At 45.3% G+C, this 16011-nt stretch overlaps 1 protein-coding gene across 4 annotated transcripts in view; it reads left to right on the plus strand.

Annotated features, from left to right (window-relative positions):
* SIDT1 (SID1 transmembrane family member 1) overlaps positions 1-16011 on the plus strand; it is a 39883-nt gene that overhangs the window by 20776 nt on the left and 3096 nt on the right. For 3 of the 4 annotated variants that reach the window (XM_066613744.1, XM_066613745.1, XM_066613746.1), the window contains 12 exons: positions 172-320; positions 1759-1832; positions 2469-2535; positions 3294-3367; positions 4414-4537; positions 6769-6886; positions 10009-10145; positions 10671-10779; positions 11302-11316; positions 13320-13396; positions 14557-14603; positions 15414-15519. In XM_066613744.1, coding sequence (XP_066469841.1) covers positions 172-320; positions 1759-1832; positions 2469-2535; positions 3294-3367; positions 4414-4537; positions 6769-6886; positions 10009-10145; positions 10671-10779; positions 11302-11316; positions 13320-13396; positions 14557-14603; positions 15414-15519 — 1097 coding nt within the window. The remainder of the gene's footprint in view (positions 1-171; positions 321-1758; positions 1833-2468; positions 2536-3293; positions 3368-4413; positions 4538-6768; positions 6887-10008; positions 10146-10670; positions 10780-11301; positions 11317-13319; positions 13397-14556; positions 14604-15413; positions 15520-16011) is intronic. The other variant, XM_066613743.1, reaches the window with a different exon arrangement.

Consider the following 16011-nt stretch of genomic DNA (forward strand, 5'->3'; position numbering starts at 1 on the left):
TCTACTTTACTCAGAAGTAAGCCCATTGTGTTCAGTAAGACTTAGGCTCCTTTCTTACTCACCGGAAACAAACACCGCTAGTCATAGGTTTCAATTCAGAGCGTGATAGCCCACCAGGAGTCCCTGCAATTCCTTCTCCAGAGAGTCACTTCATTTCTGTATTATTTCCAGATGAGTCCAGCTCCAGTGGGGGGCAGCAGTTATCTCCTCTTGGTCAGAGGCCCCCTTGTGGCTCTGACACAGACAGCTCCGTGGAAGAGGAAAGTGACTTTGACACCATGCCTGAAATTGAAAGTGACAAGAATGTCATCCGCACTAAGGTATTGCTCACCTTTGTGAGGAATGTCTCCATTGTATCCTTCACTAATGTATCCTGCATTAGAGAAGGCTCTTTTTTCAGGTGTCCCTGCCATCTAAAGTGCCTGAGATCTAGAGACTTATTGAGGATGGCACCCAAGGTATGTAACACCCTGTGTCCAGGGAGTAACACTTGGAAACTTTCCGTCTTCAGGGAGCAAGTGAACACTCTTTTTATTTTAATAACATGAATTCTTGTGCTACCTTAAAAACAAACAAATCTATTGTACTCCATGAAAGCTTGTTTATTTAAGAGATTTTTATCCTGGCATTCTTTCCTCTGGGGGGGGGGGGGACCACCAGGGCAACTCACAGCAATAACAATTATTATTCAATTTCTATGTTGCTCTATCCCTTGGGTTCATAGAGGCTTGCACTATTATGCTATAATAAATTGGTTAATTTTTATTGGGTTTGCTGCAGCAGAGTGAAGTTCTTTGGAAGTTCTTTATTTTAAAGAGCTTTTGATTTGTGTTTAGCTTGTCCTCATTATGAACAGTGGTTTTGAAGAAATGTCTTGAGTATTTCTTATTATTGTATTTTTACCATAAATCATTCAGAGAGCTTTATTAAGGAACATTGTAAATAAATATTGAGTGGATTCTGCAGCAGTTTAGGACCTGCCAGCAATAATTCTGACTGGGTGAGGCAGTGGTCAGATGGGGCACCACCCTCTGTTCCAGCCAGAGGGATAAGAGCCACTACAAGACTCTCCCAGTTTGTACTTTGCAGCCAGATGGTATCAGAAGCAATGTTAGAACTCTTGGTATGGCTAGCGCTGCCCCTCTAACCAAAGTGACAGCAGAGAAGACTCTGCATTCTTCACACTGATGCTAAACACGGATGTAGGGACTGCACTGGGAAGAATTCCAAAATTACCTAATGTCTCGTTATCTTATGCTTTTCTCTCCTCCCCCACCTCTTTCATCTCTGTCAAATGCTGATCTCGACTAATAATTTTTTTCGACTGCAGTTTTAGGTGGAAATATTTAGTTAATAAACTCCAAAACTCTGGTTGAAGTATGAAGTATGAACTTATACTTGAAGTATGATTTCTAAGATCGCTTCTCCAGAAAATGTTTGCTACCAAAGGCTGGAAAGAAACAAATCTGTTTAGAAGTCATTGAAGCAGATTTGGACCTTCGGCTTGGGTGGTGTTAGCTGTGGTAGTTCTTATTGTTCTTTGTGGTCTCAGGGCAGGCTCACCTGTTGATTCTGTACCTGCTCAGAGCTGACATTGGCAACTTTACACAACTAAATCCCAGGAACATACTCGCCCTTTGAAGATCAAGTTGCCTTTGCCAATCAAAGTTCTCAAAGCACTCGACTTGCACTAGGCTTTTTGCTCGATAGCTGATAATCCATTAAAGCATCACAAAATATAATGGTCTCTCATTCTAGGTATTCCTCTATCTGTCAGATTTATCCAGAAAAGATAGAAGAATTGTCAGTAAAAAGTATAAAATTTATTTCTGGTAAGTATTTGACACGCAAAATGAAGTTCTTTTTGCCAAGGTGAAAGCCCCAGCCCTGGGACTCAGACCTGTGCCAGCAATATCGCTGGCATCGTCTGAGTTGTCCTGTGTCAGCGAATCAGGGCCAGAAAGGGGAATAGGATATAGTGTGCACTGGTGTCACATATCCCAGCTTCATCCCAGGCTTGAATTGCCCACCCCCTACCCCCATCGCTGCCCCCTGCCCCAGTCTGACCCCGTGGCGCACTCACCTGCTCCAGTGGGCAAAGCTCCAGCCACTGGCACTAGCAGGAAGACTCAGGCCTTCCTGCTGGTGCTATTTGAAGGCATGCTGTTGCAGAGTGCTTTATGACATCTTTAAACAAGAAATGAGCTCCCTAAGGCATCAAATAGATAGAAGGTCCTGAGTTTGGAGGATGAGCGGATACAGCATTATGTGTATAATGGAATTCATAATGCAGACAGTCGTAGTGCCCGTCTGTCTCCTTTTGCATTTACCTTTCACTATGTTCGCAAACAAGTTTCATTTTTCTAAGTCTATTTAGGTAAAAACACCTAAGACCCCTTAACACCCAGTAGAAATGTGTGTATGCCTTTTTATGCTCATGTATAAGTAATGCTCTTCTCGTTATGTAGGAACATCATCACAATTGCTGTCTTCTACGCACTGCCTGTGATCCAGCTGGTGATCACATACCAGACGGTGAGTTACCTGCCTTCTCTTAGTTTGGGTTTCCAGATCAAATGGACTCTCCCCCACTTCCATTTCATGTTTGCACCACTTAGCAAACTATTTGTTCTGTTCAGTTCAGTTTATTTTCTTTAAATTTTTACACTGAAGTTCAGGACTATACAACATGTTATGTTAATCCCATCATTACAGCTGATGTGCTTGATTTTTTTTCCTTATTAGGAGCTGGGGGGAGAGATCTAAGCTGAGAGTATGGCATGAGGTAAGGGGCTTTAATCCATTGCCCTGCCATAGTCCCAGTCTGCATCTCCATATCGCAGCTGCCCTGAATAATCTCCTCTGCAATAGAGGAAATTCACAGATTTAATTCAAAAAAGGAGGGGGGCAGCAAACAGTAGCAGCTTGGCCACCATTCAACCTTGCCCCAGAAATGCCTGTACATTAGATAGAATTGGACGTAAAGGAGGGCTTGGGCTTTGCTTTTACAAGGGATAATTCTGTTAGGCCAAGAGGAGTACTGTATTTAAGAAAATAAAACAGCACTGTGTTGATTAATCCCAAATAGGTACTTTTGTAATATTGGAGTATCTAGCCAATGGAGTGCAGGAAACTGTGCGAAACGGGTGCATTTTTCAGTTTGCTTTTTATTACGCCACTCGTTTGTCTCTCATTTTGTCATTGTCTCTTTGTGTTTATCTCTGGCAATGATAACTGGGATGTTGTATAAAAGATGCAGGTGAGCCCCTGTACTGTTCTTTCCTCACTCCTAGGTAGTGAATGTGACTGGAAACCAGGATATCTGCTATTACAACTTCCTTTGTGCACATCCCCTGGGAGTCCTGAGGTGCGTATGGATAAGTTCTAAGGTATTTCTTGAACTTTACTGCCCAATCTATGCCCCGGCAGCACCCAGAGGAGGAGCAGGGCCAAAATGGGCACAGCTGCATCTTATCGGGCTGGGCAGCTGCTGGAGTCTCCTCAGGGTAGGGGAATGTTTGTCGCCTTAGTCCAGGTAATGTAGCTGTGGGCCCAGTGGGTCTCCTCAGAGCTGCACCAGCTATTTTGCTGGCCCAGAACTGAGGAGGCCCATGTAGGACTCCGTGGGCCAGGAGGGGCCATAGGATTCAGCAGCAGAGTCTGCTACCATCTCCTCCCCCCTCCTGGGCCCAATCCTCCCTCCAGCCTGCCCTCCCTCCGTCTTGTTCTACCCCTTCCCATTTCCCCCCCCTCCCCAATAAGCCTCCCCGCCAGCCAGTGGGAACACTTAGAGCTGGCTGCTCATTCGCAACATCTTCTTGGTGCTGAGACTTGGTGCCAGAGCAGAGGTGTCTTATGGTACTTTTGTGGCGGCAGTTGCCAAGAGTATAGGATTGGGCCCTTAGATTCGTTCTCCTTTCTTGAGTATGTAAAAGTGGAGAGGAGTATTTTTCTAGGTACCTGTGTGGAAGATAAGATATATATTCACGTCGTAATAGTTTCAAATTATCAATTTGTTGTGGGTTTTTTTTGTGAATTTTAGCTGAGTTTTTATGCTTTGGTGTTCTGCTTTATTTCCTTTGTTAAACTGTTGTCAATCAATGTTTTGGTTTGTTGTTTTAATTGTTTTGTGATTGTCTAACACCAAGATACAACTTTTAAAACAAATAAATAAAATGAATCATGAGTAAGCATACTGCCCTCTGCTTTTCTGAAGTTCTTCGTTGGCTCCCCACTCTAAGAAACCTTGCTGTCCCCTTTCATCAGTGTTAGAGTGTCCCCACCATCAAAGCATACATCCAAGAAAATGCTTTCCTCTGTTTCCAGCCATATCAGAACTTCAGAAACCAGCAAGAGACCCTAATCCTTATTCCTTTCCCTCCTTCATGGTATCATCTTCTTCCTTCTCTGTAGTGCTTTTAACAACATCCTCAGCAACGTGGGCCATGTGCTGCTCGGTTTTCTCTTCCTGCTGATTGTACTGCACAGAGACATTCTGCATAGGCGCTCCTTGAAAACCAACGACACCCACACAATGGTATGGAATATATCTGATTTGGGCTTAGTAAAGAAAGGGGGAGGGGCAGTTGAAGTGGAATTCTGCCACCACCTGTCCATTCCAAATTGACCTCCCAAGTTTGTTTTTATCCTTACCAGGGAAAGATCCTCAGAAAAGCAGTTTGGGAAGGGATCTCTGGACTGTGTACACTCTTGCTCTCCACCATATGAGAGGCCAGATCAGTGCATAGTGGGCAAGAATGCACAGTCATTCTTTCAACTATTTTGAGGGGGATTGGAAGCTCCCCTTTGGAGCTTAATTTTTAAAGCAGTGAACCTCTGCATACCTTTGTTGCCTTCCTACCACATGGCCATACTGTGTTCATACTGTGTAGGCCCTATTTTGCCTACAAAGCTATTAGCACGCAAGTCCTGAGTTCAGAAATAGAGAGAATAATGGTGACATAATGAGGCCGCAGTCCTAATCAACTTTCCATCACTGACATAAGGGCAATGCAACTCCAAGATAAGGGAACAAACATGGCCTTACCTTGAGGAGGCCTCTGTGACTGCCTCCCAACTGCAGGATGCAGCACATGTCCCACTGGCATAGCCATGCCAGTGCTGGAAAGTTGGTTAGGATTGCACCCTGAGTTGTTTGCTATGAGTACATATATGATAAAGTATGCCAGATGCAAGGAAGGCCACCAGAATGCAGGTCTCTTGTTGTCTTGTGTGCTCCCCGAGGCATTTGGTGGGCCACTGTGATATACAGGAAGCTGGGCTAGATGGATCTTTGGCCTGATCCATCGGAGCTCTTCTTTTGTTCTTATGTTCTGAGCTGAATTTTGTAGGTCCACCACTTTCACTAGTTTTTTGGGGGGAGGAGGCGTTTGGAGGAAAGTTTGCTTCTGAGGAGGAAGTAAAAAAAAACTTATGTGATTTCTGGGGCAAGAGTGGCAATTTGGGGGGTAGGTGGGTGTTAGCAGTAGTGTTTTCTTCAATGGGTTAAAACATGAAAAACAGCCACTGGTTAGGGCAGCAGCAGCCACACCAAACGCTCTGCTTCTCTTCTTGGAGTCAGATGTCGTTTCCTGTCCTAGAATACTGTGGTGAAAGAAGGCACAAACAGAAAGTGCAGGCAGAGGTCATCCCTGGTGCAACACCTCGTGGTTAGTAACAGCTGTCCTACTCCCTTACCCCTGCTCTCTCCCTTCTCTCTCCTGCTGGTTTGTCTGAGGGTCTGTGGAGATCTGGTAGGATTCCACTGCCACCACCAAGGCTTCCCAGCTAGACCAAGAGGGATTTCCTTGGAGAACCTTCCTCCTTCCCTAATCTGTAAAGGGGCTCTCAAAATCTGAGGGATTCTTACTTAACCAAACACCAAAACCAAGCAAGAATTGAGGAATCTGGAGAAGCGTGGACAACTCACTCCCTGCAAGTTGAGCCCAACCAGGTACAGGCAGCCCTCATTATTTGCGGGGTTTCCAATCTTAGAACCCCCGTGGATGAGAAGAACTGCAGGTATTTGAAACATGCATTCCCGTCCCCTGGAACTTGACTGGAACTGAGCTCCAGTTGTGTCCAGAGGTTCTTCTGAAGTCCACAGAGGAGTGCAAACTACAGCTCCCCTCACTTCCAGAGGATCCAGGTTGGCCTGCACTGCAGGTTCAGAGACCCATGGATGAAGAAATTCATCCCAGAGATAACATGGGCCACCTGTAATTAAGAACAATAAAAAGAGATCGTAAAGCTGGAAGCGGTTTTCTGTTATTTTTCTTCAGTCTTAGGCTTGGGGCCTACGCAGGGCTCCCCGCACTCCCCGGAAGCCAGTACAGATAACTATGAATAAACAAACCCCCTTCTGACCCTGGCAGTGGCACAATCCTGGGGATCATGTTGCTGCCATTGCTCCATACTGCCCCTTTAGGGGCCAGGGAGGAGTGCTTCCCTGGCTGGTGGGTTGTGACCCACCAGTTTGGGAACCACTGTCTTAGACCAATTGCTGAACAAGAAGGGTATGTTTCTGCTTTTTCTAAGTTGAAATTGAAGTTTTACTTGCAGAGATTTGGCAGTTCAGGCAACTTAAGCATCTCCTGACTCATTTTTGAACCATATGTACGTGCAGCTAATGAGACTCCACCACCACGATTCGATTTGGATAATATGTTTTCTGAAGCTCACATTCTTTCTATATGTAGATTAATGGCCCTATCCAAGCTTATAAGTTCTAATAACGAGTGGTATTGTTTTTGGTACTTTCTCTTTCAGGAATATGGAATTCCCAAGCACTTTGGCCTCTTCTATGCCATGGGTATCGCTTTGATGATGGAAGGCATCCTCAGTGCTTGTTACCATGTCTGCCCCAACTACTCCAATTTCCAGTTTGGTAAGAGAGAGCTTTCTTCCATCAACATGAAGTGAAGGTTTTCCTTCCCTCTGTTGTGTTTGGAGCAGGGTCCCTAGGAACTCCTTTTAGTGGTAGCATTAGGGTTTCCAGAGTTTCAGGCAAACACTTGAAATCAGCTTTAATGTTCAATCATTATTCGTGTACATTGAATGCTGAAGAAATGCCAGTCTGAGAACTTGTTCGCCTGTATGCACTGATCTCATTCCTGTTTCACAGCCACTAGCATACCTGGAGAGGCGGGGGGGCAAACGCCCTGCGGGGTGCAGCATCGCACCCTCCCTCGCTGCCCATTTTTTTTAAACTGGCTTTTCCAGGCCTTTGCAAGGTCTTTTGAGGGTTGGGGAGACTGCCCATGGCCTCCCCTGCCCCCAGAAGGCCCCCTGAGGCCTCTGGAGGGTCTTCTGAGGCCTCTGAAAGGCCTAAAAACGTTACTTCTGGTTTTCAGCAAAAACCAGAAGTAGCCTTTTTAGCCCTTCCAGAGGCCTCAGAAGGCCCTCCCAGTCGGGGAGCCCCCAGAAGGCCCCCTGAGGCCTCTGGAGGGTCTTCTGAGGCCTCTGAAAGGCCTAAAAACGTTACTTCTGGTTTTCAGCAAAAACCAGAAGTAGCCTTTTTAGCCCTTCCAGAGGCCTCAGAAGGCCCTCCCAGTCGGGGTGGGGTGGGGTGGGAGGTGGCGTTTTGTGGTCCAAGGGCCAGGATTGCAATTGTTTACAGCATGCTGGGTTTGCAGGCCTATGTTGACTTTGCTCTGTGTTTAGCTTTGCAAATAGGTTGTTGTTATGCATCAATCGGGAATGAATTAGGAAATTATGCTACTTCATTACAAATAAATTCTCTCACAGATTTATTCAGTTTGGCTTAAAGATAATGTAGGCAAACAGTACAGTGTTCGATGATCCTACCTGCAGTGCATTTGTATGCCTGCCATGTGAACGGTCCATGTAGCTCTGGGAATTGCATCTTCCACATACCGCTGATTCTTGGGGGCCACCCAGGGTTGGTTCCAAGGTCTGTTGGGTCCTAGAACGTGATTCAGTTCTGGGCCCTTTTGCATGCCAGCCTGTCATACTCCCCTACCCCAATTTTGGGCCCTCTGTTTACTAGGGGTTGACAGCAGTGGGTGGGCATGGGGGCAGCTGCAACCCCCCTCACTCTTCCTGCTGGACCTGCACACAGTGACCACTTCCTCCTCTTCCCCGGAGGCCAATCTGAATTATTCCCAAGAGCCCTAGAGGGCAAAATTCCATTGGCTTAATTAGGAAAACCCAGAGTTGCTCAATGAATATGGGAGTGGGGACTATCACTCTCGGCATATGCCTAGGTAGATCCACCCTCTAGGGGTGCCCTTGGGATCACCCCCTCTATCATATGCTCTTCCACACATATGAATTCCCTGCTGTGATTCCCCCCCCCTTCCACTGTGTTAAGGATTAGAGAGGAACCTTAGGTGTGTCCCAGGGTAGAGCAGCGTGCACAAAGACCAGCAGACACAGCAGAGTCCTTGAATTAGCTGATGTATATTAGAGCAAGGGGGTTCACACAAAGAGTAGGCAAAATACAGACCAGGTCATACAGGTAGAGCATAGCAGTCCAGTTTTACCTTATCCAAATCAGTATCCACAAAACACAGTCAGTTAGTCAGTCCAAGGTCTTTCACAGCATATAGACACACAGTTGTCAGTTCATCAAAGTCTCCGGCAGCAGTATCACAGTTTAACAGCTACTGCACTGGTGGAGCTGCAGACTGGGGTTTAAGTATTATTATTTATTATTAACAGTATTTATATACCGCTTTTCAACTAAAAGTTCACAAAGCGGTTTACAGAGAAAAATCAAATAACTAAATGGCTGAACTAAGTAGTCTGAGCACCCAATCAGATTCTGCTCTGTTAACTAGGGCGTGGCAGGCTCAGGTGCAGAGTAATTCTGCTGACTCAGTGTGACTCAGCTGCCTGCAACTTTCCATGAACCAACTAGGTTAGCTTTGTCTCTGGCTCTGCCTGGGCAGAGAGCTAACACACTGGTGCAAAGCTTTGCGTACATAATTTGTTATGCAACCTGGATTAACTCCCTCATTGTCACCGTGATTTGCATATTCAGAAATATGCAGATACAGCCCTTTTATGTAAAAGCCTATAATTTAGGATTCTTGATAACAACCACAAATGATTTGCTGTGAAGTTCTGTGCATGCTTACTCAAAATGAAGCCCCTTTGCGTTCAATGAAACTTACTCCCAGGTAAATGGGCATAGGATTGCATGCAGAATATTCCAATTACTTCATATGCAGTATCTCAGTAATACATCTGTACATCCCAATTTCTTGTTATCTTGATCCTATTTTGAAACATATTTTCACATGATCCTAGTAAGATCATGACGGGGACAGGGAGGGGGCAGAATGGGGGTGGGGGGAGGCTGCAGGAAGGAGTAGCTCTGGCTGTGGTGGTATGCGCCAGATCCCATTCCTTTGGGCAGCAGCCTCACTACCCTGTCTTTCCTTGGACTTGCAGTAGCAAAATTGCTGGCACAAGTCCAAGGAGACCTATTGAGGAACGGGATGCTTACAATTATAAGGGAATTTAAATCCTCTTCCCCCCCCCAAAGCCTCCCATTCCACCCCCACCCACCACGACACAGTGTGCCAGTTTTTTTATGTGGCTGCAACAGCTTAGGATTGGGCTGCCAGTTCCGTTCCCAGTGCAGGCCTCTTTTAAAATGCACTTACAGACATTGACTGCTTTGACATGGCAAATTAAAAACAGAGCAGCGTATGCAAAAGACAGTGAGCAAAGCTGAAAACTGTGCCTGAGGAAAGAGAAAAAAGTATGTGCTGAAGGCTGCAGACACAGAACTAAACTACATCTTACGTTCACTGCCAGTGTGCCTCTACCTGAACTAGTAGTTAAAGCGGACATGTGACGCACTTGGTATTTCTCTGTTCCTGAGATGCAGAGAGGAGATGAGGGTTAGCCATAGGAGAAGTGCTCATGGGTGGGCTTGAGCAGAGGCCGCGGTGGGTGACAGATTCAGGTGACATCCTGTGGTGTAAAAAGGTCCTCTCTGTTCCATAGCTAGTAATGTCTTTTCTCCTCCTTTGACAGACACATCATTCATGTACATGATTGCAGGATTGTGCATGCTAAAGTTATACCAGGCCCGTCACCCTGACATCAATGCCAGTGCCTACTCTGCTTATGCGTCCTTTGCGGTGGTCATATGCCTCGCTGTCCTTGGAGTGGTATGTCTTGCCCTTTAGAGAAGGGCTGATTCAGCAAGAGTTGGGAGGAAGATGGAAGCTGCTTTGTGAACCTTTTTGTTGAAAAGTGGTGTATAAATATTCTTAATAATGATACTTTAAATTATTATTATTATTATTATTATTATTATTATTATTATTATTATTATTATTATTATTATTATTAATTCATTTAGAACCAGGATTGAGCCCTTGCCCCGGATCTTGAAAACATGCAAGGGAAGGAAGGAAGGATTCTCCTTCTGATCCTGGCTTGCAACAAGATAGAATTTGTCATGCCTTAATTAGGGGGATCCTAACTTATTCTAACCAGAATTTACAAATAAGCCTGGATCTGAAACCAGCATTTTATTAAAGAGGGCCGAAAGGAACAGATAGAGTAAAAGTCAATAAACTGGATAAATAAGACAACTGTAATGTGTCTTTAATCTCTTTAATTGTATAGGAGTAGACATCTTTTTAGAAAGCAGGGTTTACTTACCCAGAATGATATTTGTTTGATTCCAGGTTTTTGGAAAAAATGCTGTGTGGTTCTGGGTCCTCTTCTCAATTGTACATGTTGTCGCCTCACTCGGTCTCAGCACCCAGATCTATTACATGGGCCGTTTCAAGATAGGTAAGTGAGGACAAGTAATTGGCATTTCAGCTCTCCTAAATAAATGCATTTACCTGGAAGTCAATCCAAGAAAAATCCATGGACTTGTCTTTGTGCTTAGATTTGCAACCTTAGGCACAAAATGAGAGCAGTGCTTGTTCCCTTCCCACTATATCTGTTTCTTCAACTGAGGCTTTATATTGATATTTCTGCTGGCTCACTGCCTGACAGTGAGCTTTAGCACTAGCGAATTGCACCTCAGCTCCCCATAGAAGCTGGTACTGGCTTTGCCTCTGCCACAGTATTTGACTGAATACCAATACTGTGCTATGTGTCCAAGGCCTTGTTTGCCTTCCTGCAGGTGGCACGATCCTCAGGGCTGTTGGTGCATACATCCTTTAGGAATCAAACCACTCTCTGCTTTGGTAGACATCCTGGGGAGCCTCTCAGCTACAGCATACATGTTGATCCTACACTGCTGTACCATTATTCTCCTCTCACAAGCACCTTTTTTCCTTTCTCTTCTGCTTCATTTGGCCACAGATGTCTATGATTCAGGTAATGAATGCTTTGTGTTAACCCATATCTTATTTGAACTGAGTAAGCAGGAGCCAGAATAGTAAGCACTGTTTTACCTTCTAAAATGGTGGTTCTCAAACTTTTTAGAGGTCCTAGAGGCTGCTGCCTGAAGGGGTATGGCTATAATGGTGACTGGACAGTAGTTCTCCTCCCCTCCCCCGTAGCAGTTTGTTTAATCCTTGTTGCACTTAGCCACAAGTGAATCTTGTCAGTTTCACAAACCACTCAAAACTTGGTCATGATACATAGGTGGATCCTGGACCCAAAGTTTGGGAAATGCTGTCCTAAATAGTGAGAAAAAGATGCAAGCTTGAGCTGCAGATGCAACCATGAGTGCCATCCCTCTTCAGGATAGATACAGTAAAGCCACCTGGAGATGCTGGAGCTGCATTCTGTGACAATCCTGTGGAGATGTCTCAAATATGCCTGTGGGAGCAGAGTCGCATATGAATGTGTGGAGCCAACAACACCTCTACCAGTACTCTGAGAGAAACCACTTTGTTTATTTATCTAAAACATTTCTACCCCATCTTTCTATTTAAAAACATCCTTGGTGCCCAATTCTATCCAACTTTCCAGTGCCAATGCAGCTGCAGTGCAGCCCAAAGGTAAGGGGACATATGTTCCCTTACCTTGAGGAGGCCCCTGTCACTGCCCCTCCCACCATAGGATGCTGAGCATGCCCCATTGGCATGGCTACATCAGCACTGGAACATTGGATAGGATTGGGCTCTAAGAATAGCAATGAAAGCAGCAAAATAAAATCAACAAGCAATAAAATAGTGGCGCAGGTTAAAAGAGCACCCAAAACCAACTTTGACAGCTTCACAGTTTAAGCTCTCTGTTAAATTAAGCTCTATCACAGTTAAGTTTAAAGGCCTGAGTAGCTAAAGCAGCCATTTTCAACCACTGTGCCGTGGCACACTGGTGTGCAGCAAGTGGTTCACAGGTGTGCCACAGGAATTTGAGGGTAGATCATTTATTAGTAGGGCCAATGGGGAATGTGAGCTCCCACTGGCAGCATGGTGTGCCTTGTGAATTGTCAAAAACCTGATGGTGTGCCTTGACAATTTTATTGCCTTGTCAATGTGCTGCGAGATAAAAAAGGTTGAAAATCACTGAGATAAAGGCTGGATAGATAAGCAGGCATTTGCCTGACACCTGAAGGCCTTTAAAATCAGCACCAAGTATGGAGACTATATTTCTTAGTCTTAGTGCCAGAGTGGAAAATTTTTTTTCTTTGGTCACCACTGCCTAGTTTCTGATGACAGGAGCATCCTTAAAGGCTGTGAAGTGATTCTCTTAACAACTGGGCCATACATGTATCTAGGTCCCATACAGGCATCTATGTCCCAAATATGTATCAGTGGGTGAAAATGGTTTTTATTTTTTCACAGATTTCAGTGTTTTCTGAAAATAAGAAGTGCAGAAAGCAGTGTTTTTATCCAGTTTTATACATTATAATCAGTTTGAAAATGTAGTAGGTAGGTGATATATGTGGTGTAATGTCAGCAGATGCAGCCACAATCATTACCAATATGTACAAGTGTTAGAAAACTTTTTTTTCTCCAAAAATGTTAGGTATTTTTAATTCATTATCGCCCAGAAACCCACTTCTACAAATATATAATAGGGGTGGCAGTTGTAGTTGGTGGAATGTGCTTCGTGCTGCAGATGCCAGTTGGGCATCAGGTGATGCAGTTGGATCACCACTACTAAACTTGAGACCCTTGATTTTTAGGGGGAGTGCAGTCCCATCCAGAACAGGTTGATCACCACATGGGGGTAACTTGGCTAGCTGGCAATCAGCTCTCTTACTCTGCATTAAGAGACTCTTACAACAACAACTCTATTACCATGTGTATCTTTGCAACACTTATAACACTGGGATAAATGGCTCCCTTACTAACCTGTTGGTACATTATTGGCTGTCTGCTGGTGAACCACCAGGTTTTGATCCCCTGTGCTCTTGTCTCTCGTAGACATGGGGATTTTCCGACGTGCAGTTATGGTACTGTATACAGACTGTATCCAGCAGTGCAGCCGGCCAATGTACATGGTAAGTACATTGCGTCTTCCAGAAACTCTCTAGCCAGTCTTGAAAGCTGTTTATGTTCTTTCCCATGAGTATGCATCAACTGGGAACAGGAATGTCTTTACTATTACTGGTCAGAAAAAAATAGCGGCTTTATGTTTATTAACATAAACTTCTACAGGTCAGGTCCCAAATTCAGAACGTGACAGATTCTTTTATCGGTCCATAGTCATTCTTCCGAGCAAATAAAGCCCTTTTCACTCATTGTCTTGTGAAGATGTAATTAGTCAGTATAGATACATTTCCCCTGAAACGTTTCTCACTATAGCAGCAATTTTCAACCGCTGTACCACAGCACATTGGTGTGCTGCAAAAGGTCCATAGGTGTGCCATGGGAGTTTGGAGCATCCCGGCACCCAGGGCTGCAGTAGCACCGAAAGGGTGAATGCTGTATCCAGCGGGGCTGGGAAGCAGTGCCAAGTCTCCTCTGGGTAAGGCAGCTTGATTGTGCTCTGGGCACACTGATTGTGCCTTAGGCACTTGTGCATCCAACTTATGCTCCCTTACCCCCATAAGACCTGGGCGGCCCCAATGAGTCTCCTTGGATCTGCAGGCACAGAATGGAGAATCATGTCAGGTCTTCTGGGATGGGAGGGGGATCAGGATACGATGGCAGAGACTACCGCCTTCTCCACCCCTTCCTGCACTACTCCCACCCCCGCCCTACCTTCCCTCTGCCCCCACTCACCATTTTACCGCCTGGCGCTCACCCAGAGCTCCAGGCAGTGTTCAACCAGACTCCGCCCGGCGCTGGTTCAACTTAGGCTCACACTGACCCAGTGCTAGCGCCGGTCAGGTGGCAAGTGTTGCAGGCATGCCTTACAGCATGCTTGCGACACTGAGCACCAGCCCAATAGGATTGGGCCCTTAGAGCTCAGCCTTTGTGCTCTTATCTGCACTGTGCTGTTCATGTTAAAATCAGACATCACTCTGCTTTATATGTGAACAAGGCGGATTAAACATGTTTAAACAAATATAGTTTCTGCCATCAAGCCGACATTCATCAGAGCCAGATAGCTTGTGCCTTAGGCGCCTGTGCGTCAAACTGCATAACAACATGTTCCGCTTGTGATTTCCTGACCATTTCTGGTGTGCTAATTCAGGGTTTTCTTTCTTTTCCATAGGACAGAATGGTCTTGCTTATTGTTGGGAACCTGGTGAACTGGTCTTTGTAAGTTGTGCGCACGCCTGTGTATGTAATACTGGCAGGAGGGCAATCAGAACAGGACATGGGAAATGGAGAACTGGGTTTGGGTTTCTTTTCCACTCCAGAAACACTGTCCACTTTCAGGCTGTAATCAGATTTTTCAGCAGCCTTGAAGGTTAGAAACATACACGTTAAAAAAATCTCATTTAGGAATCTCCCCTTCTAGGGTTGGTTCTTCTGCCCCCCCCCCATAAATTTAGAGTGTTTCTCCAATCTCAGTTTAATTACTGTTATTTTTTTTTTTTTTAAAAAAACCTCACCCTAAAGAGGCATACAGGTAACTGTTAGTATAGTAGGTGCTAGTTGATTCCTCCTCCTTACATCTACATACCTGGTTTCTTCTACACTTGGCTCCAAGATGGTAGGATTTTACAGGTAGACTATCTGTGACATGCCAGGAGCAAGGGAATGACAACAGGATATGGCTATCTTCTTCTCATGTGTGCTCTCAGAGGCATCTGGTGAGCCACTGTGAGATAGAGGAAGCTGGACTAGATGGACCATTGGCCTGATCCAGCAGGGCTCCTCCTCCTTGCCTTATGACATGAAGGATAACTTTGATTAATTGATTGAGACTTTTATTGGCATAAAATGAAGGATAACTTTATTCTAGGTTCATATGTAGTTGCTGTTTGACTGGTAGAGATCTTTCCCCACTGTTTTGATGATCTAGATTAGAACATTTTACTTGAGTGCTTGAATTTCATCTTATGTGGGGTTCAGACTAGGTACTAGGTGTTAGATTAAGTTTTCTTTATCCTTCCTCTCCCGCAGTGCTATTTTTGGACTGGTGTATCGGCCAAAGGACTTTGCCTCCTATATGTTGGGCATCTTCATCTGTAACCTTCTGTTGTATCTGGCCTTCTATGTCATCATGAAGGTAAAGGAGCCGTGCCAATACTGGGCCGGGGGGAGGGGTGCCTGGGGGAGGGAGCAGGGTGGAGATGGTGGCAGACTCTGCTGCCTTATCCTAATGCCTCTCCTGGCCCAGGAGACCTGAAATGGGTCTCCTTGAATCTGCACCTGCTCAGTAGCAGGCACAGATCCGAGGGCCTGTGGGGAAAGGGAGCATAAGTTCTCTTACCCTGAGTAACCCCGACAGTGCTTCCCAGCCCCATGGAATGCAGCAGTAGCCATTTTGGCACCACTGCAGCCTTGGGCGCTGGGAGGCATAGGACTGGGCTGTTCTGTTCCTGGGCTGATTGCAGTTAAGCACCTTGCAGAATGACAAATAGCTTCCAGAAAATTCAAATTCTCTAACTCCAGCTTTGTGACTGGTCTGAGCAGAATGCCTCTGTCAGCTTGCTTTCCATTTGTATTTGGGTGGGAATTGAGGACTTTGTGATGTGCCTTTTGGCTTAACTGTGTGCAC

Source organism: Tiliqua scincoides, chromosome 2, assembly GCF_035046505.1.
Source record: "Tiliqua scincoides isolate rTilSci1 chromosome 2, rTilSci1.hap2, whole genome shotgun sequence".
Taxonomy (NCBI): Eukaryota; Metazoa; Chordata; class Lepidosauria; order Squamata; family Scincidae; genus Tiliqua; species Tiliqua scincoides.